Here is a 27,908-nt window from a genome sequence, read left to right as displayed (position 1 = left end):
TATATTAGCCCACACAGCTACAAGGATGCACTTTCATTCTAGGTTTAGGACCTCATATTGAAGCTTATAAAGACCCCCAACTGATGTATAGAACAATATTAAAATGATCTACTTTGGTTCAGATACAAGCATCATGAAACCTTTACCACAATACATTCCTTTGACTTGGTGAAAATACGTTTTTTGGATATAACTTGCTTACCACTTTTCCATGTGGTTTCTTCCTTCACAGACTCCATGAAATAACGACCTCTTCCTAAATATTTGGTCAAATTATTAATTTTGTGTGTGGTTTCCTAGAAACAAGGGTGGCTAAACTTACCCCACTCTCCCCTAAGACATGTTTTCGCCACACAAATCTATTCAGAATGTTGGCTACCCTAAGAAAACATTTGTGGCGAACACAAATACGTTTGAATGTGTTAGCTACATGTGCAACAATACAGTATATAGGTACAACAATTCCCTATACATCCCACCAATTCAGAAATCCTGTAGGCCTCACCCATGGAACGAAAATAAATTATTAACTTGTCTTCATTGTCTTTATTCACATGCCATATTCTGAATCAGTTCCAATCTGGTATAATGCAGAGTGCCACCTTGCGGGACTCGCACTGCCAAATGCTATTTTTCTTGCACAAATGACAGACCATCCTGCCCTCACTAGCTTTATCCCTTGTCTCAACAGTGATGGGATCATTAGTGGGCACAGGACAGCACAATGAACCCATTTCCACCTCCTCTTCTTCACCCTGCTTTTCCACTCGCTGTTTACTCTGTTGTTCCTCCTGCTCCTCCCCCCTCTCCTCCTGAACATCCCCTTTCAGTGCAACGTCAGCACATGGTGACTGGTCATGCGTCCATCTACTTGAAGAGCAGCTCCCAGCCACGAAGCCAGCGGATGGTCCCTCTCTTTGCTCTGGGAGGCATGCTGTTCTCTTGGATGCCAGAGAGGCCCACATGGTTTTCACGTATGGTTCCACATGCTCCCAATTTCTTCTTGTACAGGTCACGGAAGAGAGTTGCGCTGGTGAAATAGCTATCAAAGGTAAATGTGGTACCCTGTGCCCAAGTGAGGGACATTCAACAGGATCATGACAGCGTCATAGCACTCCCCTTTTCCTGTAGCAGATGGGTTCTTGCCTATAAATACATTGAAGTCACAGGTGTAGCCATTTCGTGAATCAGCTAAAACATAGACCTTGAATCCATACCTGTAGCGCTTGGATTTCATGTATTGTTTGAGGCTTTGGTGGGCCTTGGAGCGCACCATGCGCTCATCAATGGAAAGGTTCTGGAATAGGAGAAGTCCCTGCATGTCTCCAATAGCTGGTCTTTGAGAGGTTTGATTCTCATGAGCCGATCGTACCCTGCAGTCCCCTTCTTCTTGGCCTTTTCCTCATCCTCTGCTGGGTCACTCAAGTGCAGTGAATAGGTGATTGGCCCGAAATCTTGAGGTATTTGTACATTTCCTCCATGGATACAGGTCTCCATGTTTCTTTAAATCCCTGTTCCTGTCTTCTCTTGGCATTCTTGTTTGTGTTTGAGCGGAGAGTATCAACAATGTCATTACTGAAGAACAGCTGGAAGAGCTCTAGAGGGGTGTAGTTCTTTGAAGTGTCTAGCTGGGGTCCTGGAGTCCTGGCTGGTTCGAAGCGGAACGGTTTAGGCTCTTGTTCTGGTTCATCCTCAGTCCTCCACCTCCTCGCTGACCCACTGTTAAGAGGTGTGGCTGGATGAGCGTTCTTCCTGGATTTGGCAGGGATGGGTGTCCAGGGTGGAGTGGATGGAGAGAGGCGTGGCCTTCTTTTGCCCCATTTTCTGTGCTGCTTTAGGGCTGGAGATGATTTTTCTATTTTTTGAAGCTCTGTTCTCTATGGTTTTGTCTCAGAGGAAAGGGCATCTTCATCCTCCCCACTTGACTCTGAAACCTCAGTGAAGAGACAGGAGGAACCCCTTACTCTGGGCTGTGATGCGTCTGTTCCATTGAACGGGGAGTCATTCCCCTCTACAGTCTCTGAAGGTTCTGTCCAACCGTCTTAATCTTCCTCTCTAAAATGTATCAACAACGAAATAGGGTTAAGGTGAGCAATATCAGTTCATATGCAAATATATAATAGTCAAGGAACACAATTATGTATGAGAAAATAATAATCATACCATCATTTGAAGGCATGATATCACATGTAGTGGTCAATGGATGACATTCTATGAGAGAAGTTATAATAGTGAAATTCAGACACCAACCTCTTATTGATGCATCCAAAGAGTGTCTGGCCTGACCAATTGTGTCCGGCACTTCCTCCTGCTCCATCCATTACCCACTGGCTCACTCCACAGCAGCCTGAAAGAAATACAGACACACACACACACACACGAGGGAAAGACAAAGTAGAATCATTTAACTACATAGTTAATCATTTTCTTATTTCAAAGCTCATAAATACAGATAGATTTGAAATTGAAATTATAATAGACTACACACTCATTAGATTGGGGTTTAGGAACCAGAAATTCAAGCCCATATTGTTTATCAGAGCTGGCCTGGCTAACCTTAGCCATAGTCTGACTAAGCAAGACACTATACTATTTTGCTTAATCAGGCTAGCTAATTTACCAGTATGAAAAGAAAAGGCTAAACCATGCCCTCCATGTCTCAGTCAGTGGGATCCATTCAATAATCCAGATTTCTAGTTGGTTAGGTAGTTGGCTAGCTAGCTAGCTAAACACATTCACTGCTTTCTTACCGTATGTGTACAAGGTAGAACCATTAAAAGTAAAACCATAATGTTTTCTGGTAGAACAAAACGTTATCACGTACTGTCTTTGGTGTTATGGCTATGAAATGAAGAATGATGACATCATGTAACGTGATACAAATTTTTCCCACAAGGCAGCAGGGCGATGGTATAAATACCAACGTCACCCCTTTATGAAATCCTCTTCCGCGCTTAACTCAGCAGTGGATGGTGTGCAGGTCATATTGTGCGGTCCACAAAATGGTAACTATTCTATATTTTTGCTATTCTATATTATATTATATGTACTACTCAAAATGTGTATTTTGCGTGGCACACGTGGCTATTTTGATTTTTTTAATTGCATGGTGGATGTGCATGCGTGTCCTTGAACCAGTATCTGCGTTACGGATTCAAACTTCCATTCACCACCAGCTCTGCAAAAGTGAATGTCAAAATACGTTCGTTGAACATATGGAGTTTCGCTGAGTAAATATTTTCATTTTCAGCCGGTATGTACGTCTAAAGTCACTGCAACTGTATTGAGCTGTTGTTGACTGCCGAATACCGTTAGACATTTTCGGTCGCTTGTAAATTATTTTTGACTTATTCTTTTTGAAGTACATACCTGCCGTAATGGGAGTAAGTAACTTAAATGAAACTAGTTGCTCAGCGAAACTGTATATTTGGTGATCTACGAACGTATTTTGACTTTTTATTTATTACAACAATACTACATCAATACAGGGACACATAACGCTTACAGAGCTGATTAATGGGAGGTTAATAGAGACTTCCTGGGTACTGTAGGTCTAACGCACAGCTACTTGTTCAGCGTGGCCTAAACCGCCACGTGTTAACTGTTAGCACCAGCTGAAGTATACTACCAAACGAGGCTACACCCTTTTTGGATTCGCCAAACATTATTTACGTGTTCATTTAAATAGAACTAGTGTTAATACGGAAATATTGCGTATTTTATTTTTGCAGTTTGATAAAATTCATGTTGGTAGGGACATCCGAGGACACCAACTTTACTGATTGACATGGATTTGAGCTTTCAACTTCATTCCACTTAACAAGTCTTTGCATGTTATCTTATCATGCCCTTCTAACGTTTCAGATTATGAAGTACAATCTACTTGATCCTGGATGATGAATGAATCAGCAAAAATGGCTTATGATCAGGTATGGCACGCATTCACATCACTCATTGTAATTTGAATCAAGCATACATTATTTTGAATAAGCGTAGCTAGTGGACAAGTGATTATGTTAACTAAACTCACTAGCTTCATGATTAGCTACCTAGCTATGTCGTGTAGAACCATAGTTTTATGGTAGAATTTTAGTAAATTGTAAGCAACTTAACCCATGTCTAATGTGATGATAAGTATGTTGGTAGGGACATCTGAAAAAAATGAGGAAACGCCAACTTTACTGACCAGACATGGATTTGAGTTTAACTGTTCATTCCACGTGCCAATTTTCTGCTGGTTATCTCATGCACCTAACCTTTCAGATTATGAAGAACAATCTACTTGTTCTTGGATGACTAATGAATCAGCAAAAATGGTCTACGATCAGGTATGGCATGGATTCACTTCTAACTCATTGTAGTTATATTAAACCTACATGATGAATATTTGAATAAGAGTAGTGGACAGAAGTGATTTCTGACACATTTCAAACTGATGGATATCCATTTGGTGACGTGATTGAATTGTTTTAAATGGACAAACTGATAAAGCAAATGTTTTCCTTTAGGTTAAAGCCACTTTTTGCTGACCCTGTTAGGGAAACCAAGACCTCCCACGCTCCTGGTAAGTGCTTTGCATGGAAAACCTTAGTTTTGGACCATATGCATTTTTTTGACTATGCCGTTGATGATGTTTTAAAGTATCATTGGGAATCTCTCTGAGACTATGTGAAAGAATATAGATCACTGAAACGGTCTGCAGTAGAATTCTAAAATGTCCTGCCCCTCTATGTGCATCTAAATCTTGATCAAATGTATTTGGTCCTCAGGTATGCCTGACTGGGTAGACCTGGTCAGAACTGCTTGCCCTATTCATCATGGATTCATCATGGCAGTTGATTGTAAGCTTTGTTTACTCAGTTGGAATGTCTCATTGCTGATACGTTGACCGCATAGTTCAGATTAACCATTAAACTATCAGCATTGTCTTTCCTAGGTGCTCTATCAGCTGTTAAATAAGACTGATTTCTGCTCTCCCTGATTACATTTTATTAATTAACTTTATTTGTTCCTCAGTTGGTGTCAGGTGGTTGGAACCTCTAGTTGGACTCATCACATAACAGTTGCCTGTAAGTTGTTTACTGCAGCTGGAACACTTTCAACCATTGCTGACACAATGATGACCGCATAGTTCAGCAGATTAACCATGAAGAACACTCAGCATTGTCTTTCGCTCCTATCTGATGTGTCAGCTATTATACTGAACCAAACATGGAGGTTGGACGTGTAACAACTTCCAACAGTTTTACTGAGTTCCAGTTCATAGAAGTGCATATGTAAAAACAATATCTGGTCTTTTATTTCTGCTCATGAACCATGGGACCAACACTTTACATGTTGCGTTTTTGTTCAGTGTGGTGTATATGATATTTTGAAGATTGCTTCTCTGTTTCCTGACACCATTTTTATATTTCAGGCATGGCGGAATGGAAAGATGGCTGATCCATCATTTTTGGGGCTACGGCACAAGATCAACCACAAGTCGAGGTAAGCACTTGCGCCACACTGACTTGATGCATTCCAACAGCCGGTGATGAAAAGATTCTGCCATATGAGTACACTGATTATACTCCTACCGTTCCATTTATTTCTGAGGCCTCAATGAGCTCCACTTCAGCATCTGTTTTTGCCGTGTGCTGCACTAAGCCTTTTTCCTTTCCACTTTAGGTTCCTAGAGGCTGTCAGACCAGTTGCGTTTGCAGTACATGTCCTTGACGCGTGAATATAAACTGAGCTGGTATGTTTTAATGTGTACAGACAAAGTGGCTTAAGTCTGATTGGCATATTGTTTCAGTGAAGCTATACCTGGTCCGTTCTACCTGTTTCATGTGGGGGTGTGCAAATGATGATTCAATTCTTGAACTCTCTCACTGAGATTTTGATGACTACAAGAATACTGATCTTGCCCCAGTGTCTTAATGGTTGACTGCCGTGTGACTTCATTTGGCTAACTTGTCTTCCTCTTCCCACAGGGTTTGGTCATGACTGCAATAATCACCACTGACCTGTGATGTTCTTTACTATGTTTGATGGCGCTGTCAAAAATAAACGTAAACTGTACATGTAGTATAAACTATAGATTGGTCAATAAAAAAATACTCCCAAGCATTGATGTTTCACTTGCAGTTATAACAATAATGGGGTTTATGTGCATGATGACATTGTGCTGGTGTGTGTATATAAACACAACATGTAGTGTTGGTCAAAGATAATTGAATGGTAATTTCTCTACCATAAGCCACATCCAACGTTGTTTTTTGGGAATTTGGCTGTGCATCCAACCAGCCTCATAACTGGTTGGATGCACAGGCTCTGTATGTAAGGCTTCGCGTGGGCACAGGGTTTGCTGCCTTCAACTTTGTGAACAGTACCACGTGGTGGGGTTATGGTATGGGCAGGCATAAGATACGAACATGCTCTCATTTTATCAATTGCAATTTGGATGTGCGGAGACGTCGTGCCATTCATCTGCCGCCATAACCTCGTTTCAGCATAATGCACTGTCGTAAGGCTCTGTACTCAAATTCCCGTAAACTGCAAAAGTTCCATGGCCTGCATACTCACCAGACATGTCACTCGTTGCGCATGTTTGGGATGCTCCGACTGCGTGTTCCAGTTCCCACCAATATCCAGTAACTTCGCACAGCATTGAATGGGACAATGTTCCACAGGTCTCAGCCTGACAAACTCTGAAGATGCCCCTACCGTTAAGGTATCTGGCTAACCGATGCATATCTATCCCCAGTCATGTGAAATCCATAGAATGGGACTAATGGATTTATATCAATTGACTGATTTTCTTATGAACTTTGACTCAGAAAAATCTTTGACATTGTTGCGTGTATATTTTGCTGCTTATCAACCGTTAGCTGATGAGGATTTGACTCGAGCAGCGCCTGTATCAGTGGAGGGTGCAGGATTTTGTTATAGCCTAGCAGTAATAGTTACCCTGTGTGCAATATTCGTTCAGTAATTCTTTAATATTTGGCAATTTAGTTTTCAGGGAACGTAAAATCTCAATTTTGGTTAATCCTTTCTGAAGTATACGGTAAAGGCAGCCACAGTACCAGATGTACTACAGCATCCAAGGTCGCGGATTTTTTTCTGTCAGCCAATGAAACTAGGACATTTGTTCCGAGTATACTGGGATTGGTCGGACAGACTGGGGGAACCTGTGTATGTTTCGGGGAGCAGAGTGGTCATTCATTTTGTATTGCTAAATTCAATAAATTCGCGACCTACATCATGCTAGTGTCGGTGCTATTGATGATTGCACTAGCCAGTGCCGAACCATCGGTGTATTTTCGAGAGCAGTTTGAAGATGGGGGCAAGTTCCATTTAGTGCAGGCTGCAGCTATTGCCAACTAGCCTAACAGCTAGCTGACCTTAGCTCACTGACATTAAGATGCTAGCTGGAAAATCTATCTAACCATGATGAAACAGAGTAATGGCTAGCTATGTAGTTCGCTAGCTATGCTTTGTGAGACGCGATAATGCATGCGTAGTTGTTTGCCATTTAGCCACACTGACTGCAAAAATGGCCGGCTAGCTATCAAGCGAATCAAATTGATAGCTAACGGATCAAGCTAATCCTAGTTCATGTATGAAACGTTCGCTAAATTGGTTTTATTCAACCATGCCAATATTTGCTTCTAACAATGTATTTTTTCTGTCAGATGCTTGGAATACCCGTTGGGTTGAATCCAGCCATAGGTCGGACTATGGGAAATTTGTCCTGACAGCTGGGAAATTTTATGGAGATGCAGAGAAAGACAAAGGTAGATGTCATGGACCTGAGACTTCATGCAGTAGAGTAAAGAACCTTGAATGTATATTCTCTTACCTGCTAATGAGGACTCTTTTATCTCTCTGAAATATTATCTGGTTTTGTGACCCCTGTCCATGTGATGAAATATCTGGTTTTGTTACCCCAGCATTGTTTTGAGAATTTCAGATTGTCAGTCAGTCAGTCTTACACATTTCTGCTCTCTGTGTGGAGCAGGAGCCAACTCTGAAGTTGAAGTAGTCCAAAACATATCTTATTCCTCCCAGGTCTCCAGACCAGCCAGGATGCCCACTTCTACTCTTCTTCTGCTCGCTTTGAGCCCTTCAGCAACCAGGGAAAGACCCTGGTGATCCAGTTCACTGTCAAGCACGAACAGAACATGGACTGTGGGGGAGGCTACATCAAGCTATTCCCCGCTGACCTTGACCAGGCAGACATGCATGGAGACTCTAACTACAACATCATGTTCGGTAAAGTACACCATGAACAATGAGATTTGATTGAGAACCAGTTCCTCCGTTGTTACACATTCAACATTTAGAGAAATTGTTCAGGTTGTACATTTATTTTGTATTGCTAATCATAGTGATTTTTTTCTCCCATCTCCAGGTCCAGACATCTGTGGCCCAGCCACAAAGAAAGTTCATGTCATTATCAACTACAAGGGCAAGAATCACCTAATCAGAAAGGACATCAGATGCAAGGTACAGTAAGCCTATATCACAAATCAGGCTTTTTCAATATTTTACTTCCTCATTGGGAGGAATCAAAATCAATCTTCTTTGTTTTTCAGGATGATGAGTACACTCATCTGTACACTCTGATCCTGAACCCTGACGACACGTATGAGGTGAAGATTGACAACAAGAAGGTGGAGTCTGGAAGTCTGGAGGAGGACTGGGACATTCTGCCCCCTAAAAAGGTCAAGGACCCTGAGGCTGTGAAACCAGACGACTGGGATGAGAGAGAGAGGGTAGAGGACCCAGACGATAAGAAACCAGAGGTGGGTAGATGGACACCTAGCCCGCCTGGACCCATGGCTGTTCTGCATTCAACAATGCTACGCTAGCTAGCCACATTATTGTGTTGGCAGGACAATGGCAGAAGCAGACCAGGCATCTAGCCAGCTTCTCTGATGCAAAAGCAATCCATCTTGTCAATCTTTTATGAGTATTATGTCTTTCATGAATTTAGTTTTATTAATGATTAGTTAATGATTCTGTTATTTGTCAGGACTGGGATAGGCCAGAGAACATTGCTGACCCTGACGCTAAGAAGCCTGAGGACTGGGATGATGAGATGGATGGTGAATGGGAGCCACCCATGGTCTCCAACCCTGACTATAAGGCAAGCAGTCAGACACAGTAGCATTCCCTATGGTTTGGATTACTGCTTCAATTATATGAACAGCTGTTTGATTGATTTGTTTGCCCTCTCAGGGTGAATGGAAACCCCGCAAGATCGATAACCCTGACTACAAGGGCAAATGGGTGCATCCTGAGATTGACAATCCAGACTACAGTGCAGACTCTGAGATCTACAGATTTGACAGCATAGGAGTCATTGGCCTGGACCTGTGGCAGGTACTGTGGAGGCCTTTATTCAGTCTTTTAATACCTTAGTTATTGATCATTAATAATAAAGAGTGGAATCGTATTAAAAAGGATTCAGTTTGGGATCATTATTTTAAAAGCCTCTATATTTTAATTTCATCGAAAAGTGAAAAGGAAACGCATCCCTGAAAGAGTATTTTTGCCCTGAAATGTTTGAAGTAATTCTGACTTATTCATTGCCGTCACAGGTGAAATCTGGGACCATCTTCGATAACTTCCTGATCACAGATGATGCTACGCTGGCAAAAGAGGTCGGCAATGAGACCTGGGGTCAGACTAAGGTCAGTGGCACTCACCTCTCAGGTTCAAACCTTCACGCTTACATATTCACACTGGTGTCTCTCTCGAGTCACATTCCCACCAAACCCAATTTGTTCTCTGACAATTTGTTCCAGGATGCTTTGTCTGAATAAATTCACTAGTTTGCTTTCAGATCCTTATGAAGACATATTTGTAACGTTGCCGACCAGCCAGTGGTGTAAAGTACTTAAGTAAAAATACTTTAAAGTGCTACTTAAGTAGTTTTTTGCCGTATCTGTACTTTACTTAACTATTTATATTTTTGGCAACTTTTACTTTTACTTCACTACATTCCTAAAGAAAATAATGTACTTTTTACTCCATACATTTTCTCTGACACCCAAAAGTACTTGTTACATTTTGACAGGAAAATAGTCCAATTCACACACTTATCAAGAGAACGTCCCTGGTCATCCCTACTGCCTCTGATCTGGCGGACTCACTAAACACATGCTTCGTTTGTAAATTATGTCTGAGTGTTGGAGTGTGCCCCTGGCCCCTGCCATCTGGTTTACATAATATAAGGAAGTTGAAATGATTTATACTTTTACTTTTGATACTTAAGTACATTTGAGCAAATCCATTTACTTTTGATACTTAAGTATATTTAAAACCAAATACTTTTAGACTTTTATTCAAGTAGTATTTTACTGGGTGACTTTCACTTTTACTTGTCATTTTCTATTAAGGTATCTTTACTTTTACTCAAGTATGACAATTGAGTACTTTTTCCACCACTGCTACCAGGACACTACAAACAGTAAAAATTCTAATTTCTGCAGTTTGTTAAAAAGGCTGTATTTTTCATGTTCTGTAGGATCCAGAGAAAAAGATGAAGGAGTCCCAGGAGGAGAAGGAGAGGAAGAAACTAGAGGCGGAAGAGATGGCAAGGAAAGAGGAGAAAGAAGTGGAAGAGTTGGAGCATGAAGAGGAGGAAGAAGTGGAAGAGTTGGAGCATGAAGAGGAGGAAGAAGTGGAAGAGTTGGAGCATGAAGAGGAGGAAGAAGTGGAAGAGTTAGAGCATGAGGAGGAAGAAGTGGAAGAGTTAGAGCATGAAAAGGAGGAAGAAGAGGAGACTGGAGCACAGGAAGAGGAGGAGGAAACAGACTCTATAAAGGATGAACTTTAGAGGACTTTGACTTTCTCATAGGGGCAACTTCCTTCTTTGAGCCTGGGGAGAGATTCTGCATCATTTCGCTTTACCATCCAGTCAGCCAGGCCTCAAAGTAATAATGTTGAGAGAACGGGAGGTGAAGGAGTCATTTACTGCAAAATCGGTGCAATTTTTTAAATGTACATTTTTTGTTAATTTATTGGATTTTTACTTGCTAGTTTATCCCCTAATTAATAAAAAAACTGACCCTTTTTGTTATTGTATCAAATAATAATTCACATTTGGTAATATATTGGCAAATGTTTTTACTGTGTTTCTTCTTACAGCCTCGACTTAATGCTAACCTATTTCTTGTAAGTAGGCTTTTTGTAGTCCGTTGCTCCACCAAATATTACAGATGAAGTCTAATTTAATGGAGCTTGTTTGTTTTGTATTATTAATTCACATTGAGTGATTATGTACACCATGTGAATCCTACTTGACATTGATATGCATAGTGATAGTTTCCCATTCATTCCATTTCCATTTTCTTACTAAACTAAGTCACACACTGGAATACATAATATTAGGTAGAATTTAGAAGTAACATCTATAACCTCACCTATCCAAATTCAGTCAACAACCTCTTATTCCACCCGCATTCAGCCAATAACTATTGTAGCCAAATCGTCAAACTTTTGTCTCTCAACCACTAACTTCATAATTCCTAATGTAGCATATTGCATTTGTTCCCCCCTTATTGTTTTTGTAGATATTTGTTACCTTATTTGGAAATTATGATGATTACAGAGATTGTTGTGCAAAAATACTGTACAGTAATAAAAAAGAGGGCTGTTTGGATTTGACATGTGTATGGTGTGCCTTTGTTAAAAATCACCATCACACTATACTACTTGTATTTACAGGCAATTAGAAGTCAAACAAATTAAATAGCACCATATGGATGCTTCTAGGCATTTTTCTACAGAGCAGAATTAATCACAAACACTGACAGCCTTTCATAAAATCTCTTTAGAAAATATTTGTTCTCTGTGTTGAAGTTATTGTCTTGCGATTTAGAGGAGAAAGTGACAAGTACGCAGTTTAATTTCCAATTGCAGCTACTGTCACTCCAAAGTGAATATTTTGTATCACCAGCAGTCAGCATCGTCTGTCTCTAGGTCCAATGTAGCTTGTTGAAGCCTTATCTGCCCTCCTGCACATTTGCGTCAGCAGAATAGCATGTTATTAATATACATTTTGCACCATATAAAGGGCTTTATAACTTATGTAATGCAGCACAATGACAATGTAAACAGCGCTAATGATGTTTGGACGCCTCTGAACTCAGCTAGTATCAAGGGTCGACTCCCCCACGTGATGAAATGCTCAAGAATGGAGTCGGAAGAGTCAAGGATAAATTGTCAAATTTACTAGAAGCGCCAGTTTACTCCAAACAGAGTCGACCATGGTTATGTCGAGGTAAATAACCGAACTACCAAAACCTTCTCGGATAATCGCTTTGGGATCCCACGCTTTGCACGGGACCGCAGCCAAGATCTAGTCGGGTACCCGGGGATGCAATGGGAGAGCGAGTACCGCAGAGATGATGCGTTTTGTACTGGATTGCTTGCGGACGCCAAGGCAACGGGCACCGTGCAGTGAGAGGTTGGTATTGGGATAATGGATTAGGAAATGCTTAGTTAACGATAATCTCATTTTCTACATTGACCCATCATCCATAATGGAGCGAGGTCATGTTTAAGGTTAACGGCTCACCCTCCTATGCAATTTCAACAATCGTATTGTGAAGAGATGCTTTTTTATGAATGACCAGTAAGAGGCACTAAAGCAGTGAATGTTTCATATCTTAGCAATGATCGTAGTAACAGCTGGTCCATGCATGCAATACATTATATTCAGGGACATGCACCAACAATAAAATATAGACTATTTTAGACAGACAGACAGCAATTGGTTGATTTTCAAATTGATTGCAATTAATTACATTCTAAAATGGATTTCTTGGTCATCACCCCAAAAAGAGAAATATAAGCAAATAATTTCACAAATGTACACCTATCGGAAATAGGTCTATATAGTAGATTGGGCTATTTCCTATTGAGTATAATAAATAGCCTTTTACATTCACCTGTACACTCATTCATTTTTCATTGCTATTTAAAATTATCCTTTGAAAACTGTATGGTATTTATTGAAGAACAAAAAGGTGCAGTACAACATTTACTGGTGCAAATGTTTATTAAATCTACTGTATTCAATAACACTAGATAGGTAAGAGTCTTCAGGTGAGGCCTCCCTTGACATATAGTGTTGCATTGACACTGCAGTCATATTGATATTACAGTCATTCTCAAACGAGGCTGTTTTACTTTAGAGCCCTCTGAGCTCTGAGATTTTCACTGGGCATAGCCTATTCCTCTAGCCCATTCCTCTGCAGCTTGGAGCAAACAGTCATTTGCATAGAGAGACAGCAGGGTTAATACAGTGTAACACAGTACTGTGGTATTAACTTTGCTTTGTCAGATACAATCGGCATCATGGAAATGGTTAATGAACAAGTAATGCCTCTCATACTGTGGTTTGACAGCATGTCCTTGAGGAATGGCACATTCCCATTATTTCTTATTATTGTTAACCCTTCACGGTGCTGAATCAGGTATGGGGGGGATAGATGGATAGTGGTTGGAGAGGGGAGATAGGGGGAGGAGGTAGTTAATTCTTCTGTCATGGATGGACAAGCTTTTTATGGGCTACCCTGGAAATATGACTGCCCCTCTCTTTTCCTGTCCTCTCCCTCTTCTCTCATCCCTCCCTCCCTCCCTCCCTCCCTCCCTCCCTCCCTCCCTCCCTCCCTCCCTCCCTCCCTCCCTGATTCATTCTCCATCTACATGCAACCCCTCTGCACAAGCTTAGTTGGTACATTCTCACTCTCTGCCTCCCCTTCTCCCCTCCCTCTTTTACTGCCTGGTGCCCATACATACACACAACACACACAGCCTGCCTCAGTTTCCATATGCACCATCTGTTTGACTGACAGACTAATGAGAATGGATGGAGTGGGGATGGAGGCTGGGGAAGAGGGGAAGAGAGAAGGGGGAGGAGGAGGTGAAGGAAAGGGAGGATGGTTAGGTGCAGCATCAGTTTCATCCCTCCTTAAACATTCCTGTCTTCTCTGCTGGTCCCCCAGGGACAAGGACTTTGTGGAACAGGACGAGTGTGTCGCTCAGAAGACTGGAGAAATCAGAGTAAGGCTACATGTTTCTTATTACATTCATTTGGTGTGCGTGTGTGCGTGTGTGTGTGAGCGTGCGTCTGTGTGTGCAGGTCTGTGTGTGCATCTGTGTGGGTTCTCATGTATCACTGCCTACAGTAAGGTGTACCTGTTATGTGCGAGCCTGATCAGGATATACAGGGTTTCTAATGGCACCTTACATGAGCATACAGTACTGTATGTAGCAGGTCTCTTAGCTGAGAGGCTTCTGTGTTGTCATGTTGTTCTGTGAATGAGGATTGAGGAAGACTGTACAGGTATTAGTAATCCTTTAGGGAATCACTAGCCTTAAATAACCAGATTCCCTTATCCTTTACATATCTCCAAATGCTTTTCTCTATCTCGCCTTCCTTTTAGAGGAGGCAAGCTCTGCATTTGCAGAGCCAAATGAATACAGAGTACCATCAAGCCATGAGAACACAGATCATGTCTACTGGTGTCCTTCAGCATCATAGGAATGCCCATCCCAGCATCATAGGAAAGACCATCATTGTTTCAACTACAGTACACTATGAACACGTTCCGTGCACCGCTGCCTGTCGAGATGTCACTGTGTGAGATTCTATTTTTGTAAGCCGGCAACAACCTGGGATGGAGCTCTGTATCCCCCGGCAACAGCATCTCTTTGACTTCCGAGAGGTGGCCCCGACGTGATCTCACCCAAAGCTGATTTCCTGTCTCAGGATTATTGTTGCAAATGTCTATGCTACTGGGCCCGTATTCAAAAGGGAGTGCTGATCTAGGATTAGGTCATTTGTGAATACAGGTCCTGATCCACTGTGTTTTTCTGCTGTCAAATAGCTGCAATGTCACAGTGCAGAATTGACTACTTTGTGCATAAATGGTAGTAGATGCATGATAGATGCATTGTAGCATTATGAAGGTTACTCAAGTGAATGAACTGCCCCTCTATCCAAGGTAGCAAGTTGACGTTGGGAAAATGTCAGATTTGTTTAGCAAGATTGCAAGTTAGCCTAAAATTGTCCCTGTGTCAGCTTGCTATCTGGGATGATTCTCCAAATTATCACAACTTGATCCCCTAGTGACATCTTTTAGGACCTTGAGCAGAAGGGCTGAAATCCTTTCCAGACAATAGCCAACTGTCAGGATGAGCTGTGCATATTGAGCCTGAGTGAAACAGCTCTCTCATGGTTTATGCAGGTCTGAGTCACTACAGTGAGATTTTATCTCTCTCTTTACTTTGCTTTACTTCGCTCACTACAAAGCTGTTTAGTCTTTACAGCTGAAAATAGAACTCTCAAAGTGTAAGACGCCAGCGGTTGAAGTGTTGAAAGTGCCTGTGAATATAAAGTAATTTATCTGTACATTGTCTGTCATTCATAACACCTCTCGCACTAGTGTATCGACAAGCTCATTATCAAAATACCTATGTGTGTAGAGCCCTGGATACTCGCTAGGAAAGTGCCTCAAGCATTGCTTGAACTTTGGCTCTTACACTACCCCCCCCCCCCCTCTCTCCCTCCCTCTCGCTCTCTCTCACTATCCTCCTCTCCTTCCCACTGTCCTTTCTATTCCTGCCCATCCCCCTCTTTCTTGGCAGTTTTTCCTTCCGTCAGTTAGATTTCTAATCATTCCTCTTTTTAGATTGGATATCAGGTTACTGCTGTGTAAAATTAATGGAAAAGCATAATTTCAAGTAAGCCTTATTGCTGCAGTGAAAGGCACTTTGCATAGCTCTGTCCCTAGCCTCTATCTCCTCAGATTTTCAGTAACCACTGATGTCTCTCTCTCTCTCTCTCTCTCTCTCTCTCTCTCTCTCTCTCTCTCTCTCTCTCTCTCTCTCTCTCTCTCTCTCTCTGTCACTGCTGCCTCTACTCCATCTGCTCCTACTATCACTCCATCATTCCCACCCCTCTCCATCTGCCCCTTCTCTCTATCTCTCTCTCTCTCTCTCTCTCTCTCTCTCTCCCCATTCCCTCTCCACCTGGTCCTGCTTTCTTTGAATCTGTCCACGTGTCCTTCCATTCTTTCCATCCCTCCGTTCTCTCTCTACTCCATTTGCCCCTGCTGTCCCTCCATCTCTCCCTCTCTTCATCTTTCCACTCCTCCATCCCTCCCTCCCTCCACCTACCTGTGTGTTCCACCCCACCAGGACCTGCAGGATGCAGTGCAGCAGGAGTGCATTGAGCTGCAGGAGCAGCGGGGCGACCGCCGGGAGCTGGAGGAGACCCTGGAGAAGCTGGAGCAGCACAGGATGGAGCTGGAGGAGCAGCTCAAACTGACCAGGCTGGAGTGTGTCCAAGCGAGCCAGCAGGTGAGATACACACAGAGACGACAGCTGCTGTGGCTGCTGTTAGGGGGGAATTCAGACTTAAGTTACACGCATGTAAATTGAATTTAATTCCCTTTTAATGCACTTTTCGCTCTACGCGTATTCTGACCTTGAACTTAAACATGCCAGCCAGTTATACGTTTGGGGCGGAGATTACATAAATGGAGGTGTGGCAGAGGTGTGTCAGTAATACCAACATAAATAATATCACTTTAGTGTTAGTTTCCTTCAATTTGTAGCCTACATTTTACATCATCCCATTACGTCATTAGTTTACCTTTATTTCCTCTGTCATGCCCGTGTGGTTGTTCCTGAGGATCGCTAACAATAGTGGATCATATTAAGCTAATGTGTTACAAGTTGTGCAATAATTTGAGACATGTAGCTTATTTGAATCATTATGGAACGCAGACCATTCATAGCAGTTCGCACTGTTCACGACGACTGGACCGTTGTCATCACAGTTCCATGATTAGTGAAGGTAGATTTATAGGATTATTGTTCAACCCCTATTGTACACTTTTCTCACCTTCCAATATGTCATGGATTGAACAATTGAATATAGCAACTTTCAGGATGACTCAAACCACTGTCTTTTTGATTCACCAATATACACTATATGTACAAAAGTATGTGGACAACCCTTCAAATTATTGGATTCGACTACTTCAGCCACACCCATTGCTGACAGGTGTATAAAATCGAGCACACAACCATGCAATCTCCATAGAGAAACATTGGCAGTAGAATGGCCTTACTGAAGAGCTCAGTGACTTTCAACGTGGCACCGTCATAGGATGCCACCTTTCCAACAAGTCAGTTCGTCAAATTTCTGCCCTGCTAGAGCTTCCCCGGTCAACTGTTTGTCCCCTGAAAAAAAAAAGAAACTGTTTGTCCCCTGTAGCTCAGTTGGTAGAGCGTGGCGCTTGCAACGCCAGGGTTGTGGGTTTGTTTCCCACGGGGGGCCAGTATGAAAATGTATGCACTCACTAACTGTAAGTCGCTCTGGATAAGAGCGTCTGCTAAATTACTAAAATGTAAAACTGTAAGTGCTGTTATTGTGAAGTGAAAATGTTTAGGAGCAAGCTCACAGAACGGGACCGCCGAGTGCTGAAGCGTGTAGCGCGTAAAAATCGTCTGTCCTCGGTTGCAACACTCACTAACGAGTTCCAAACTGCCTCTGGAAGCAACGTCAGTACAATAACGTCTTTGTTAGGAGCTTCATTAAATGGGTTTCCATGGCCGAGCAGCCGCACACAAGCCTAAGATCACCATGCGCAATGCCAAGTGTCGGCTGGAGTGGTGTACAGCTCGCCGCCATTGGACTCTGGAGCAGTGGAAACGCGTTCTCTGGAGTGATGAATAATGCTTCACCATCTGGCAGTCCGACGGACAAATCTGGGTTTGGCGGATGCCAGGAGAATGCTACCTGCCCCAATGCATAGTGCCAACTGAAAAGTTTGGTGGAGGAAGAATAATGGTCTGGGGCTGTTTTTAATGTTTAATTGTTTGGGCTAGGCCCCTTAGTTCCAGTGAAGGGAAATCTTAACGCTACAGCATACAATGACATTCTAGACAATTCTGTGCTTCCAACTTTGTGGCAACAGTTTGGGGAAGGCCCTTTTCTGTTTCAGCATGACAATGCCCCCGTGCACAAAGCGAGGTCCATACAGAAATGATTTTCTGAGATCGGTGTGGAAGAACTTGACTGGCCTGCACAGAGCCCTGACCTCAACCCCATCGAACACCTTTGGGATGAATTTGAACGCCGACTGCGAGCCAGGACTAATCGCCCAACATCAGTGCCTGACCTCACTAATGTTCTTGTGGCTGAATGGAAGCAAGTCCCCTCAACAATGTTCCAACATCTAGTGGAATGCCTTCCCAGAAGAGTGGAGGTTGTTATAGCAGCAAAGGGGTGACCAACTCCATATTAATGCCCATGATTTTAGAATGAGATGTTCAACGAGCAGGTGTCCACATACTTTTGGTCATGTAGTATATTGTTTTGTGTAAAGGCTCTCCATCCCTGTTTTTGTATGATTCATAAAGACTTTCCTAACCCTAAATAATCTACAAGATCAGAGTATTTTTACATCTACTAATTGGTGCTGAAAAGCTTTCATGGATCCCTAATATTCCGAACCCGTTCACTCGATTCTAGTGAGCCTGTCGAGAAAATTCATATTAAAGGTACACAGTATTTAAAGGGATGGCTTAAGATAAATGTACTGAAAACCCTATTGAATGAAAACTCAACGAGAAAATCTGTTGGCCAACAAGTGGGAGGGTTTTCAGCGGTTAAATAACATTTATTCAGTGCGCGCAAGGGAGCCACACCTTTCTGAATCAGCCTCTTACTGAATAAAACATAACAAATACCGTTTTTATGAGTGATGATCATTTGTATCAGTGAAAGTTTATTGCACATTTTATAATTTTTATGCAGTCATCTATGCTTTGCTGGTGAGACACTGAACAACAAAGACCTTTACCAACCATAGACAGATTTGGGGCTGGATTCAATCCGTTGCGTCGAAGATCAGCATTGTAGCATGGTTGAAATGTAAAGATAATTTTCGATTGAGCCGACATATGCAGCGTTTACCGTGAACGTAGTCTCTGCGAACATGGAAACGTTGCCTTTAAATTTCAATCACACCACAACGCTGATCTTCGGCACTACAAATTGAATCCAATTTTTATGCAGTCATCTATGCTTTGCTGGTGAGACACTGAACAACAAAGACCTTTACCAACCATAGACATATTTAGTTGGTTTGTGGTCAATTCAGACCTCTTCTCCAATCTTCAAATGAATAAAGATTATATTCATCCATGTTATCATTGCTACCCTTCACGGCTCCCACGTTAGCTCCCTCTGACTCTGCTGTCTCCTTCTTCTATCCTCCTCTGTCCCACTTCTTCCCTCCTTACAGATTCTTTCCCTGCAGGCGGAGGAGGTGGCCAGGGAAACAAAGGTGGAGGAGTATGAGCGTGAGCTGGCCCGTGCCAGGAGGAAACTCAAACAGCTGAAGATGGAGGTCAGACGGGCCCAGGGGAAGGTGGAGGAGGCGGGCGAACGCACCATCCCGCTCGAGGAGTCCATCAGCCAATCATATGAGGAGATTTTACAGGTGGATGTGTTTTAATTGAAGACCCATCCCTTCCAAATATGTCCCACTCTGGTTATAAACTCATTGTCCTTCAAAAAATGATTGCTATGGAAAGATTGGATTGATGACAGCATTACAATAGGCTAGTCTTTCATGAGTTCATTGATCCAGTCCTGCAGTCATAAAAAGGGACAGTGGTCACAAAAGACAGCATACAAGCCCTGGGCTATGGTCACAAGGGAGAGTATTCAAGCTGGTAAAGCCCATTAAGAGAATTCGACCATGGCCTCTTATTTTCCTGCCACTGTGTCTCCTGCTATTCTCCTCATGTGGCAGCTGGAACCCTGGAAGTAAGATAGCCTCACTTGCCCGGCTTCTAGGGTTTTCCTAGAATGCCAGGATGTAGAGCAAATATGAGAATATGGTATCATGCTATATGCGGGTGTGACCAACTGAGGTTCAAATCCAGGTTTCCTCTGTGTTAGCCCGCTGAGCTAAAGCTTCAGGTCTCAGGCGAAGGTACTCATCACAGGAACGTGGTTCCAAACCACCTCTGTTACATGAGACTACTAATATAAAGCGGTTCAGTCAGACCGGCAGGTGGTGGGGATTCTGTGTTATTTCAGTCCCCTGCTGACATGCCCCCAGTGTATTGATCTGTGTTGTCACGGGACTGGAGGGTGAAGAGGCTGGTTGCATTGATCCGTTGTGTGTGTCATTGATCCTCCATGTTGATTTTTGCTCCTTTTAATCATTCTGTCTCATGAGAAAAGCCTTCAAGCTGTAGTAGACCGATATTTCATATCAGCTGGATTCCTTTTGTTTGCTGATGATGTACCAGACATAATCTTTAAACAGATAACAGTCATTGATTCAGGGAGAGTTCAAAAGGTCTATGTTATTGGATAAAGACAAGCACAAGGTCTTTCAATAGCCGTGTGCTTGGTGTAACAGTACTCTTCTTGCGTTGTGTATTATCAATCATCAACACGAACGCCATCTTGTAACACCAGTCATGGAGCTTTATTCTGATAGGAACAGCACAAAATTGCACGTCATGCAATGCACGGCTCACCATCCAACTCTGCACTCACGCACGCTGGTTTGGTGCTTGTTCACTGGGGCATGTAGTTACCAAAATAATACAATTACAATATCATATCTTTAACAATGTACCTGATAGGAACAGCACAAAATTGCACGTCATGCAATGCACGGCTCACCATCCAACTCTGCACTCACGCACTGTACACAATATACAAACCCCCCACCAGACACAGTAAGTTGCTAGCTAGTATTAGCTGGAATTCTCTACAACAAAATGCACAACAAATATTCACTAAAAAACACTGCATCTTATGTGTGATGTTCGAATAACATTTACAAACAAATTGATATAAATTATACATTTACATCATCACTTGGGAGTATAAAAATCACTTTTGACGTACAGTGCTTTGCAACCAACAACTTACCACTGGTTTGGTGTTTGTTCACTGGGACGATTCTAACTGAAACATCCTCCCTCGTAAGCAAGCTATGCCAACCAGCCAATAAGATGCCATGTTGAGTAGGTGAAGGCAAGACAAAACCAAAAACCCATTGGCTTAACAATAAAGTGGCAAGGGGAATCACCAATATAACTCTGTTACACTGGCACTCAAGCCCAACCACTTACTTACTTGGTCTTTACCATGCCAAGTGGAGCAATAGGCCTTCCTCCATCTCTTCCTGTTCTGGGCAAAGCTAACACATGCATAGACTTCTCTAAGATGTATGTAAATGACAAATAATGGCTTTCGTTGATGACTGCTGTGGACTAGGAGGAGCAGATGCTCAGTACACTGAGTGGGGAGCGAACGGGAGATGCAACACTGCCAGACCACCAACAGGTGGAGCCAAACAACACATCTCCCAGCAGCCTCAGGACAGAGGACGGAACCCTAGACGTACCAGATGTACCAGCCAGGTCATGGGGCAGGAGCCAATCACTGCCTGTCTACGCTGAAATCCTGGTATATTTCATACAAATGTGTTTAAATCCCACATGATGTCCATCATAACCAGAAAACTTGGGATAGATTGAATTATGGGTCCTCCGTGCTTTGAAATTAGTTGCCTATTCTCTCTTTTCATAGGCAAACCTTGGGTGCGCGGCTCGTGCTAAGAACGGATTGGCTGATACACAAGAAGAGGAGGAGGCGACACCTACACCAAGCACACCAAAGGTATGGGTACCGTATTACCTCAGTGTATAGTACTGTAAACCAAAAATAATTTGAAGAGACTGGATGTATGAGGAAAACTCCCTTAATCTGTGAGAAATGTTTAACCTATACCTCTCTAGCAGATAGATAAGGGAGAAAAGGAAGAGAAAGTGGAGGACGAAGAAAATATTTCCCAGACACGATCCACCAGTAGCATAGCAGTCGAAGAGCTGGACTTCTACCACCCCGACCCCTTCATTCACTGTGAATCTGAACGTGAGTATCTATCTGTTCTCTGTTCCATATGATTTGATGACGATGATGATGATGGTGGTACTGATGATAACGGTGATGATGATGATAATGATGATGATGGTGGTGATGATGGGGATGATGATAATGATGATGATGGTGGTGATGATGGGGATGATGATAATGATGATGATGGTGGTGATGATGGGGATGATGATAATGATGATGATGGTGGTGATGATGGGGATGATGATAATGATGATGATGGTGGTGATGATGGGGATGATGATAATGATGATTATTTTCTTTTTGCAGATGACCTTTTCAAAGATGACGACCTCTTTGCCAAAACTGATAAATCTGGTGAGTGAAGTTCGTATCTAAAACTTTGACAATCTGATTATGATACGCTATAGCATTATCCAGGCCTCTAATTCTGTTGCGACTGATCCTTTATCGTAGATGATGACCCGTTCAAAGGCACAGACCCCTTCGCTGCAGACATCCTCTTTCCAGAGGGGACAGAGGAGCCCTATCCCTCTGCTGACCCAGACACCCCTGCCCGCCTGGAACCTGGATCTAATGACGAGACAGACAACAGCCTCTCCTGCGCTGAGAACAAAGCCTCCACCGGCACCCAGTGCTTCGAGTCCGAGTTCCCGAACGAGGACGAATCCAGCGATATAGAAATCAGTTACAGCAGGGAGGATCTGGACACTGTTCACACGGACGCTGTTGAACTCTCCTTTGTTGATCCCCAAACCTTAATCATGACCGAACGCTTGGGTTTCAAGCCCATCTATGTAGTTCAAACCTTGGATACTGAATTAGATGACGCAGATGAACCCGGCATAGCTTCTGGGCGCGAACCCTTCAGTCAAGCATCCAGGGCCAACACCTGGGCTGCTGGACCCAACTTCTCCACCGAATCAGACCCCAATGGATACGAGTTTGACATCAACGCAGTATCCCCGCCTTCCGACATAGAAGAGATCGACATCACTCTTGGATCTATACCAGTTGACTTTGACGTTGTGCCACCTAGGTACGACTCCGTGGAACCCAGCTACCCTATTGGGATTCAGGCTTGTGACTCAGAACATGCCGGAACAGGTGGATGCGACCTTCCTGAACCCAGCCCTCCTATGCCCACCCGCCCGGTCCGTCCACCTAGACGCCTCAAAGGGGGAGCGTCAACTGACCTTTTAGAAGAGCCAGACACTCCCAAAGCTGAAGGCTGTGATCCAGGTTCTTCCAACCGCTCTGCAGATTCAGAGCTGGACAGTGCTATCGGGATTGACCCTCTCACCAGCTCAGCTGAACACAACAGTAAATTCAGCTTCGGAAACAATAGTTTTGAGCTGAACTACGAGCCCAACTACGAGCCCAGTAGTCAAACTTCGTACAACTATGGATTTAAACTCAGTCCCGAACACCACAGCGAAGAGATCCTAAATCCTTTTGGCGCTGAACTCAGCGATGAAGAAGCTGACAACCAAGCCTCATTTGATCCTTACGAATTTGAGCCTACTGCTCAATCTGAGAGCCAAGACGAGTTCGACCCTTACGAGTTTGGACATACATCTCATGCTACCAACCGAGACACATTTGACCCCTATGGTTTCAAACTCGCAAGTTTTGACACTGACAACCAAGCTATCGTCGACTTACACAGTGGCGATGATACAAACCTTGAAGACAATAATAACACAAACAAAAGGGACCCCTTTAGCTTCGATTTCAGTAACGCAGCATCAATGGACCACTATAGTTCAGAACCCAGTAATACTGCAACAATGGATCTCCTTGGTCTGGAACTCAGCAGAGCCAACAGTGTTGCTGAGTCAGACTGTAACAATCCTACACCGTCTGACCCAATAGGAACAGTACAAACTATGGCAGCTGGAAGCGACCTACTGGACCTGGACCTTGTGTTTGGAAGCAGTAGTTATGGTAACCCTGATGTCACCCCTGACCTCGACCCCTGTGAACCTAGACCGGGAAACCCCGCTGGTCCAGACAACTTTGAATTCAGAGTGAGAGACACCGCCCACTCCGAATCTGTAGACACCGTTTCTGACTGGATGACTGTTAAGGTCAGTGGCTCTGTTGTTTGACACTCTGTGGACATGTGTGTTCTGGATGTGTGTGTGTTTACTGTATAGTTGTGTATGTGGTATACTGTAAGAGGGTGTGTGTAGCTGTGGGTTTGTGTGCAAGCATGGGCATGTGTGTGTGTTAGTTTGTGCATATTTTACAGTTTACGATCCAGTGACAGTAACTTGAACTATCATTTGTATTCTTGCCTCACAGACCAACTCCAGGGAATCCTTGTCATTCAGCCCAGTCAACCCCCGCACACACAGCCTGGACAAATGAACCATTCCCTGGGAGGAATCACCAGTGTGGCCATGACTATGCAGTACAGCCCAACAATGGGGAAGTAGTTGGAAGGATAGGAAGCAAAGGAGGGAATGAGAGAATGAGCGTCTCTTTTCTCCAAGCTGGCATGATTCACCTTGACCCCTAGTCAAGGTTAGCAACATTGCATTGATTTGAAAGTGATTGATATGTTCATTGAAAATCATAACTTTATGATTCTAATTTCTGAGTTATTAATTGCTGATGGTTGCTTTGCAGTTATACGGCCTTGGTTTGTTCTACACCCTGTTAAAGTTGCAATACAGTACTAAATCTGGGTCCAGATGCAGTAGGTTCTCGGAGGTGAGAACATACAATTCCACATCCCTAAGACCAGAAGTTTGAAATGCATGAAAACAAAAGGATGTATTATCCTGTTTATCTTGAAACTCTTCAACCATCCTTTATCCATCCTTTATCAGAAATACAGTATATGAGGTGCCAAGGGATAGGGAAAAGGATGGAGTGAATAGTTTGGAATTGAGCTGTCTGCAAATACAACCAATTACTTTTGAGAGAGGTGAGAACCAGGTTGGTAGAATGCAGGGTCTGAGCAGTTTTGTGTTTAAATTTTATTAGTCAACTGTTAATTAATAATTTAATAGATTTTAAGTAAAGCCATCTGTGGCCAATACAAATTGTTACATAACAGTTTAACACACCTTGGACCTTCCACGACCGGATTTGCCCTCTCCTGGTTGACTATATTATATTCTAACTATCAATGTTACATGGCGCGAGCCAAACCTTCAACAACTACATGTATATAAATCCGTATGTACTTGCTCAGACCCCCCTGGGCCAGTAATACATAGATACATTTAGGGAATTACAAAGTGAGTGAGTGGCTAATCTTTCACACATACTACTGTAAATGAACCGTTCAGCCAGTGTGCAAATATCTATAGTGTTACAAAATGAACTCCCATTTTTGCATACTGCCAATATAACAACAGCCACATGCTTAGTACAAAGTGTCTTTATTGCAGTGATGGGGAATGGCAAAACAAACAAACAGAATGTAAGAATCTAGACCCAACTGCATGTAATACACATTCATCATAAGCTACAACACATAGTCAAATAAGTGAAAAATACACTAGTAAACCTGCTTGGTCAAATAAAAGTCCATATAATCAACAAAATCTACTTATTTTTACACATACAACAAATAATGTGTAGATACTGTACATTGTGTGCATATGCACAATATAAGCCTATGGATGCACAATTTCACCTTGTTTCATACAGTTCTTAATCCATATTTTATCAAAACATAGTTGATACTATACAGAATCAACAAGATATGGCATACAAAAAGCACAACATAACCTTTCTGCCACTGAGAAGGTTGTTCAGAAGCTACAGATGACCTTGTATTGATGTAATCAACTACCATACACCACAATGGTGTCAAATAATAGCATTGCTTTTAATGAGTGGGTATACAAGTATATTCACAGTTCATATTGGTTTGAAAAACATGTCCATTTACCCTTAAATAACTTTTGTTCTTCAGCAAATAACTCTATAACAAGACACCCCTCATTGACTGTCTACCAATATTTTGCATGCTTAGATACTTAGAATTAGAACATTAATAGACATGTAGCGACTGAGGACAACAGATCTTGATTTAACTTTTATGTACTGTAGACTCATGAAGTGACCACTCTAACTATGGAAATACATGTCCTCAAAAGATGGAAGGCAGGCAGAATGAGGCGAGATCAGGTGGGACCATTCTAGCCAGTGAGGGCAGATGTGTGTGAACAACAGGCCATAGAGATGGAGGACTCATTTTGTATCTGTGCTATTATAGCATCAGGGTTACAACTCCATTTTAAAGTAGTACATTTTCTTCATTGGCTGATTGCGCCCAACTCAGAAATCCCCACCCAGTTGACTACTTTAAAATAGTGGAAGCCCTCAATGCCATTGTCCATGCTAAAACGGGTGATACCCATGAGTCCTACATCGCTCTCTATGAAAGCAGGCACAACTCCGATATAAAGGCATTTTTTTTCAAAATTGCCGAAATGTCACGAGCATCCACTTATGTCAGTGAATTTGTAAGAACCATACCATTGTGAAACTTATATTCAATCAAATAAGCCTCATGTAGCAAATCAGTTACATTTTTTGTTGACCAAATTCAACACTCATTGACCTCCATACAAAAATTCCTCACTATGTGGGCTTATTTTCGTGGCCAGATATTGGGTGGAGTAAAACCTCTCGCTTCGCCCCTTCCGGTCTGGTACTGTATGATTGATCAGGAGATGCATCAAAATGCCAGCCATGTCTTCATTTGAAATGTCAGACTGCCATGAATAACACTGTTGCAGTTTTAGTATCTTTCCTTTTGCCCACAAACCAAAAAGAAGACTTGTACTTTCTGGGGCTTTAGCTTGGAATGTTGTACATTGTCCCTATAGGTTTAAAGACCTTGTACTCTCAGCTACTGATAGCATTAGAAAAGGCATCCATTAAATATTTTGTCCCAAATAGAGTAACACTTACTCAGTGAAAGGTATAGAAGAGATGACAGTTGCACTTTCTTTTACAATCTTTACTTAGAGAATACATTGATCCTGGGGTCAAATACATAAGCTGTACTTGATTCAGTTTGCCAGACAGCGAACTCCCAAGCTAAAACAAGCACATGAAAGTATTTGACATACAGTACCAGTCAAAAGTTTGGACACACCTACTCGGTCCAGGGTTTTTCTTTATTTTTACTATTTTCTACATTGTAGAATAATAGTGAAGACATCAAAACTATGAAATAACTCATATGGAATAACGTAGTAACCAAAAAAGTGTTAAACAAATCAAAATATATTTTAGATTCTTCAAAGTAGCCACCCTTTGCCTTGATGACAGCTTTGCACACTCTTGGCATTCTCTCAACCAGCTTCATGAGGTAGTCACCTGGAATGCATTTCAATTAACAGGTGTGCCTTGTTAAAAGTTAATTTGTGGAATTTCTTTCCTTCTTAATGCGTTTGAGCCAATCAGTTGTGTTGTGACAAGGTAGGGTTGGTATACAGAAGATAGTCCTATTTGGTAAAAGAACGGCTCAAATAAGCAAAGAGAAACGACAGTCCATCATTACTTTAAGACATGAAGGTCAGTCAATCCGGAAAATTTCAAGAAATTTGAAAGTTTCTTAAAGTGCAGTCGTAAAAACCATCAAGCGCTATGATGAAACTGGCTCTCATGATGACCTACACAGGAAAGGAAGACCCACAGTTCTCTGCTGCAGAGGATAAGTTCATTAGAGTTACCAGCCTCAGAAATTGCAGCCCAAATAAATGCTTCACAGAGTAACAGACACATCTCAACATCAACTGTTCAGGGGAGACTGCGTGAATCAGGCCTTCATGGTCGAATTGCTGCAAAGAAACCACTACTAAAGGACACCAATAAGAAGAAGAGACTTGCTTGGGCCAAGAAACACAACCAATGGACATTAGACTGGTGGAAATCTGTCCTTTGGTCTGATGATTTTGGTTCCAACCGTCGTGTC

General features: G+C 42.4%; 2 protein-coding genes, 1 long non-coding RNA gene and 5 other non-coding genes across 11 annotated transcripts; 7 read left to right on the top strand and 1 right to left on the bottom strand.

Annotated features, from left to right (window-relative positions):
* Positions 1 to 262: 262 nt before the first annotated feature.
* On the bottom strand, positions 263 to 2,848 carry LOC121534598. The gene is made up of 3 exons (XR_005994642.1): positions 2,751 to 2,848; positions 2,251 to 2,347; positions 263 to 2,055 (listed from the first exon to the last, which is right to left on the bottom strand). It is a non-coding gene; the product is annotated as an uncharacterized LOC121534598 (long non-coding RNA).
* Positions 2,849 to 2,934: 86 nt separating this feature from the next.
* Positions 2,935 to 11,658, top strand: LOC121535113 (calreticulin). 3 transcript variants are annotated; one of them, XM_041841843.2, is made up of 17 exons: positions 2,935 to 3,005; positions 3,865 to 3,929; positions 4,264 to 4,328; positions 4,509 to 4,564; positions 4,770 to 4,841; positions 5,027 to 5,069; positions 5,417 to 5,487; positions 5,668 to 5,737; positions 5,973 to 7,327; positions 7,677 to 7,778; positions 8,053 to 8,256; positions 8,396 to 8,490; positions 8,580 to 8,789; positions 9,020 to 9,133; positions 9,226 to 9,369; positions 9,588 to 9,680; positions 10,517 to 11,658. In XM_041841843.2, exons 9-17 carry the CDS (start codon positions 7,246 to 7,248, stop codon positions 10,826 to 10,828), a joined length of 1,356 nt encoding a protein of 451 aa, XP_041697777.1. In that variant the 5' UTR covers positions 2,935 to 3,005; positions 3,865 to 3,929; positions 4,264 to 4,328; positions 4,509 to 4,564; positions 4,770 to 4,841; positions 5,027 to 5,069; positions 5,417 to 5,487; positions 5,668 to 5,737; positions 5,973 to 7,245; the 3' UTR covers positions 10,829 to 11,658. The 3 variants fall into 3 exon arrangements, with proteins under 3 accessions (XP_041697777.1, XP_045062194.1, XP_041697778.1); XM_045206259.1 differs by having other exon boundaries at positions 5,017 to 5,069; XM_041841844.1 differs by lacking the exons at positions 2,935 to 3,005; positions 3,865 to 3,929; positions 4,264 to 4,328; ... (4 more) ...; positions 5,668 to 5,737; positions 5,973 to 7,327 and adding an exon at positions 7,334 to 7,444.
* LOC121535820 lies at positions 4,115 to 4,194 on the top strand. Its single transcript, XR_005994789.1, has one exon. It is a non-coding gene; the product is annotated as a small nucleolar RNA SNORD74 (small nucleolar RNA).
* On the top strand, positions 4,372 to 4,440 carry LOC121535828. The gene has a single exon (XR_005994797.1). It is a non-coding gene; the product is annotated as a small nucleolar RNA SNORD75 (small nucleolar RNA).
* Positions 4,620 to 4,697, top strand: LOC121535814. Its single transcript, XR_005994784.1, has one exon. It is a non-coding gene; the product is annotated as a small nucleolar RNA SNORD79 (small nucleolar RNA).
* On the top strand, positions 5,109 to 5,192 carry LOC121535821. Its single transcript, XR_005994790.1, has one exon. It is a non-coding gene; the product is annotated as a small nucleolar RNA snR60/Z15/Z230/Z193/J17 (small nucleolar RNA).
* LOC121535819 lies at positions 5,526 to 5,598 on the top strand. The gene has a single exon (XR_005994788.1). It is a non-coding gene; the product is annotated as a small nucleolar RNA SNORD47 (small nucleolar RNA).
* A 486-nt stretch (positions 11,659 to 12,144) lies between the features above and the next one.
* Positions 12,145 to 27,120, top strand: LOC121535112. 2 transcript variants are annotated; one of them, XM_041841842.2, is made up of 10 exons: positions 12,145 to 12,460; positions 14,004 to 14,061; positions 16,201 to 16,362; positions 19,320 to 19,517; positions 21,320 to 21,511; positions 21,635 to 21,724; positions 21,847 to 21,979; positions 22,271 to 22,318; positions 22,418 to 24,051; positions 24,269 to 27,120. In XM_041841842.2, exons 1-10 carry the CDS (start codon positions 12,399 to 12,401, stop codon positions 24,332 to 24,334), a joined length of 2,643 nt encoding a protein of 880 aa, XP_041697776.1. In that variant the 5' UTR covers positions 12,145 to 12,398; the 3' UTR covers positions 24,335 to 27,120. The 2 variants fall into 2 exon arrangements, with proteins under 2 accessions (XP_041697776.1, XP_041697775.1); XM_041841841.2 differs by having other exon boundaries at positions 21,844 to 21,979.
* The last annotated feature ends 788 nt before the right edge of the window (positions 27,121 to 27,908 follow it).

The sequence above is a fragment of the Coregonus clupeaformis genome, chromosome 21 (assembly GCF_020615455.1).
Source record: "Coregonus clupeaformis isolate EN_2021a chromosome 21, ASM2061545v1, whole genome shotgun sequence".
Taxonomy (NCBI): domain Eukaryota; kingdom Metazoa; phylum Chordata; class Actinopteri; order Salmoniformes; family Salmonidae; genus Coregonus; species Coregonus clupeaformis.
The sequence above is the reverse complement of the archived record's forward strand: the minus strand, read 5'-3'. Positions and strand labels throughout refer to the sequence as shown.